A 5,437-nucleotide genomic window follows, 5' to 3' on the forward strand; every position below is an offset into this window, starting at 1 on the left:
TGATAATTTTAACTCTGTGAAAAGTTGCTGATTTAACAAAAAGAATTAATTCAGATCTGCCAAAATAAAGGCCATTATTTGATAATATATATTTTTTTCAATGAACATTCACTGTAAAGGCTGACTTTTCACTAAGAAACCCAAGTGCTAGTTCACATTCATATTAGTGTTTAACCCATATAGTAGATTTAGCATTTCATTAGAAACAATCTTGGCCTGGTATAATTTAAAGAGCCTTAAGAAATGTTGTGTAAGGCTGATTTGGAACAAAAACAAAAAGGATGCTCCTGAAATATAATTCAAAATAGGGAGTTTTACTGTAAGTATTGTTGCTAAAGATTAATTCCACAGAAGAAACTGCTTATGGAGGAGTATTAAACATTTGACCACATACTGGCAAAAAAAATGGAAAAGATCATCCCTTGAATTTTTTACTATGTGTACGAGTACACATGATCATCAAACTCAGCGCGAGTTTTGTTTTTTTCTTTCTTAAGAGGCAGAGTTGGTCGTAGCTGCTTCAGTCTCTGTCTGAAGGTTTTACCGAAACTGTGGTGCAGTCTTAAAAGGAAAGTTCACAGAAATGTCAGATTGTAGATTTGGAGAAAGAAACTCTGAGGTGATGGTTTTCTCCAAGGTCGTGATTATGAAGCTCAATGAGAGCCTGAATTGCTTCTTCCACAGAGCCCAATTGGATGAGAGCCATTTTACGATCTTTCCTGAAATTCAGTAAAATGATGCAATTAATTTTTACAAATATGTATTACCATTACCCAAAATCTCTGCCAGAATTTTTCAGTTAGTCTCATCTGCTGAATATTATGTATAAGAGTTAGAACTTAAGCTGCACCTGCAAGAACAGGAACAGAAGCAAACAGAACGATATGCCTTTTGAAGGCCAATGGTTTGCAACCATCCCACCTTGTTCCATGACCCTGTCACACCTCAAAAGCTAAACAGGACCAGTACATAGCTGCAAGACCTTCATGGAGCATTTAGGTGTTAGCCATGAATAAAAAGTCATTCTTACCATTGCCCCGGTACTCAAACTGCCCCATAATAGCACCACAGGATATTATATTGTTAAGAGAGACCATTTTTCCAATGAGACCTTATACATCCCATAGTTTGTTTGCTTTTTCCTCTTTAAAGAACGTGGGTATTATTCCAACTAACCCAAGCAAATTCCAGTTTAAGCAATTATTTCCCCACTTTTAAAACTCCCATGCAATGCTAATTGGATACTACGTTTTTCTTTTCTGGTCCTAAATATTATATACTGTTAGCCTGCACTGTTTAACAACTTGCCAGAACTCACCTGAAGGGTGACGAGATATGTAAGCCATGTGCCTGTAATTTCCTCACCTATTAGCTTCTATTCCTAAAACAATCTATTATCCTTCAGGATAAATGATCCTATGAAATTTTATATTTAAATAATTTAATACACTGAGAATGAGAGGACTTACTGGAAGAATTTGAAGGCTTTCACAGTACATCCAGTACCTGCAAAGAGGTTCTTCAGATCATCAACAGTAACTGAAGGTCTAATTTAAAAAAATATCAAAAAAGTAATTATAATTCTGTTATGGACTTTATGCATACTGTGCTCTTCTCAACTTCTATTTCAGCCTTCCCAAATAAAGTTTAAAGGCTAAATTTTACTTTGACCAAATTAAATCTGCTCAAAATCTGGCTTCAACTGTTTAGTAGTCTTATATAAAGCTTAGAAATTCTATATTCTATAGGTTTCCATTATACAATTTAGGTACTCCCACCTTAGCTGCTCTCTTATTCAGAATTAAGAAAGTTTATTCAAGACCCTAGCATCTGATTCAAGTAACTCCTTTTGCTTTGGGGCTACAGTTAACTCAATTTGTATATTTTTAAATAAACACATTCAAAAGAAAAAAAAAGTTCTTCAAATTTTCTTGCTTTGTTAAAGTTCTTATTTTAAAATAATATTCTTTTATGGCTTTCTCCCCTTTAAGATATTACAGCATATAAGCATAGAAGCAAAGTTAAAGAAGCTTGTCTGTGACCAACTTGGGTTTTTTTGTCATACCAATTAATATTGCTGCTTAGTATATGTCCTTATCTTTCTTCTGCACAGTTTCTGGTTGTGATACTCTAGCACAGTTTTTCTCAATTCATGGGTTGCAACTCAAAAAGGGTCTTGAACAAACTTTAAAAATGGATCAACACATTTTTAAAAATGGATTCTCCTTTAAATGAGAAAAACATGGGAAACTATGGCTTTTCCCTTGCAGGCTGGCAAAGTTCCAGCCAGCAAGGGGCTGTTTGGGAGCCCCCACCCCACCCCCTGCCTCACACACTGGGGGGCTGGGGCATGGGGGCAGGGGACAGCAGGTCAGGAAAGGGGCATTGAGTCAGGACTGTCCATCAATGTTTACAAATGGCTCCCAGTACAAAAGAGGTTGAGAACTACGGCCATGTTAAATATTTTGGTTGTATCAAAAGGGCATGTCTACATGTGCAATCAGTGTGCCTGAATTTTCTTCGCAAAAAATTCAAGGGCATTAAACTGCCCCTGCATGCCCATGAACATGTGCCCATCAGGAGCAAATTTGCTCCCAAAGGGCACATACAGATGAGGGCACACATGCAGTTTGTGGTGCTGCAGACCATTGCCCAAAATCGAAACTGGAGCCTGGCTAACGAGCCACACTCCAACTGCCAGCCAGGCTCCCTGATGCCAGATCATTGCCACTGGAGCCCCAGGAGGCCCCCAGGCACTGGCGTCCTAGCCTCCCCTACCTCACCTGGGGCAACTTGCTGCACACCAGAGCACATACACATGGGCATTCCCTGGGGACAAATAGCAGTCACACAACTATGCGCCACTGCTATTTGTCCCAGGGGAAATGCAAGTGTGCACTAAACTGGACACGCCAAAATAGAGCAGTTCACTCCAGGGCTGCTCTTGTCCTCCTCTACTCCCCTGCTGCAGCCAGAAGGAGCTCCAGGCTCCTATGGGTGCCAGCCCAGGGCTTACAGGGGGTACAGGGACTGGTCTCCACAGGGCAGAGGAGAGCTGTCCCAACAGCCGATCTCCACATTGCTGGGACACAACAGTCCCAGATGCTAGGACATCTCTCCTGCTCAGCCATGTGGCAATAGATCTCTGCAAGGCTGCGACGCAAGTGCTGGCTACCAGGACAGCTTTCCTGGACACATGGGGATGAGACCAGGTCCTGATCCCCATGTGGCAGGGAGATAGCTGCCCCTGCATCTGTCACAGCTTTCACCCCTGCTGCCCCCATGTCTCACATTGGGGCTTAGCCAGGCAGCAGCAGGTTCCCTGCTGCCTGGGACAAAAATCGCTCTTGGTTGGCATCTACATGTGCACTACTGCACAGTAGCTAATGCACCATTAATCTAGCACCTGTATTTCCTGGTACTAGCAAATGGTGCATTAGTCTAATTTACTGCGCAGCAAGTCCCAGGCACATGTAGAAGGTGACACTTTACTGTGCAGTAAAGCATCTCAGGTAGATGTGCCCAAGGTAGGCATAATAACTTTGTAGCCTGCTCTCACTGCACCTTAAGTTGGCATTCTCACCTCAACTGACTGGCACTCCCAGCCTAAGCAGCGTGTCAGAGCCCTTCAAGGCTCCAGGGTGTTTTCAAGGTTGAGAGTGTGCCTCAGCTGACCAGCACTTCCAGCCTTGGGAACACCCTGAAGCCTTGTAGGGCTCCAGTGCACTCCTGAGGCTGAGTACCAAGCAGCTGAGCGGTGCTCCAAGCCACAGACTCACTGGGTGCTCAGTTTGCTAACTGCTGGATCAGATCCTGGGCTCTGCCAGAACTGACAACAGGGCCCTATATGGTTCTGATTTCTGATCCCACAACAGTGCCTCCTGCCATGCACATAGCCCATGGTTTGTGGATCAGATTTTACTGTACCTTTAACCAGACTGCACCTAGCCCTGTACTAAACAATATCCAAAACAATATATGGTAAGCTAATCAGGTTATCACTGGGCTTATCAGTCAGTTAACCTGTCAGCAGCCTTAGTTACAGTTGGTTAGAAAGAACTGATGTCCATCTTCCTTGTTATACCATGGCCTTAGTATTGAAAATAAATTCTTTCAAGAACATGCACAGTTATGTGGAAGTGATAATGTACATAATGTAACAACTAATGTGTATATATGGAAAAGTCTAATAATTGAGCTTAGCCTGCCACACAGACTGTCACGTGTAATTTGACATGTGAAAAAAATGATTAGATATGAAGGAGACTTAGAAAAAGAAACAGTCATTACTTAGCACACTGAGACTGTAGTCACCTTAAAACTGAATTTGTCCTCTTTACCAGCAAAGAGATATCATTGGTCACAGGAGTTGGACAATATAAATTCTATAATTAGAACAGCAACAAAAAGACACTGCAGCCCATTCTTACTGTTTTCGGAAACCTGGCAAAAAATCCCTCCTTATTTTTAGCAAATAAGGAGGCAAGCAAAAAATACTCAGATCTTGTGCTAATCTACAAATCTGAAAGACCTAACTTTTTAATTAAAATCCAGTAGTCCTGTCCCAGCTGAGCTGTACTTACGGAATGTTGGAAAGATGCAGAGTGGCAGACGGAGGAAAGATGTTTTGGAAGTTCTTCGAGCCAGGCTTCTTGAAACGATGCAAAGGACTACTGCTGTAGTCTTTCGTCAGGCCTTGGTCCTCTTGTCCCTCACGAGGAAGCTGAACTGTCTGATGCTTTGAAAGAGTTGCACGGAGCACTTTTCCATACAGTCTCTGCCCATTCAAGTGACTCATGGCTAGATACAAGCAGCACCAATAAAAGTTTGAACAGGAGAAAAGACCAAGAAAAAGAAAACATCAGAAGGTGCTATGACTAGTTTCAAATTTGTCCAAAGGATAACAGTGGAAATGCCATTAATAACTTACTATTTAAGTTGAGGCTCTAAATGCAAGTACCAATATTGTTATGTAAGCTTCGGTCTGACTTCACAATGTTGTTCACAATTGTTATAACTTGCATTTAGACGCTCATCACAAGATAAATGGATGAACTATCAACTATAAAAATTAATAAAAGTATGAAGTAATTTTTCTAAAAAGTACCACCCTACAAAGATTCTAATGACTAGAATATTAGTCTATATTTAAATAGGAAAAAAACACTTAAAAAAATTCTAGCACAATACTCCTAGTTTCAAACAAAACAAACTTTCCCTCTGAATATCACCAAAAACATGCATTTCTTCTCACATTAGCGCAAGCAGCACACTGTTTACATGTAAAATAACTTTACGCTCAGGCTACTGCATAACATATTAAATATACTGAATATAATAAATTACACATAACAGTACATAAAACAAATAAAAATCTTAATAAAGAAAATGTATTATTACAAACAAACTCAACTTTGCCGACACAATTCGGAATTCC

At 40.6% G+C, this 5,437-nt stretch overlaps 1 protein-coding gene across 8 annotated transcripts in view; it reads right to left on the minus strand.

Moving 5' to 3' along the window:
• Nucleotides 1–6: 6 nt before the first annotated feature.
• Nucleotides 7–5,437, minus strand: part of PTBP3 (polypyrimidine tract binding protein 3) — a 108,563-nt gene continuing 103,132 nt past the window's right edge. For all 8 annotated transcript variants that reach the window (XM_025208984.1, XM_025208986.1, XM_025208983.1 and 5 more), the window contains 3 exons: nt 4,584–4,800; nt 1,470–1,547; nt 7–719 (listed from right to left, as the gene is read on the minus strand). In XM_025208984.1, the coding sequence (XP_025064769.1) occupies nt 587–719; nt 1,470–1,547; nt 4,584–4,800 (428 nt within the window). In that variant the 3' untranslated portion in view covers nt 7–586. The remainder of the gene's footprint in view (nt 720–1,469; nt 1,548–4,583; nt 4,801–5,437) is intronic.

The sequence above is a fragment of the Alligator sinensis genome, unplaced genomic scaffold (genome assembly GCF_000455745.1).
Source record: "Alligator sinensis unplaced genomic scaffold, ASM45574v1 scaffold371_1, whole genome shotgun sequence".
NCBI lineage: Eukaryota > Metazoa > Chordata > Crocodylia > Alligatoridae > Alligator > Alligator sinensis.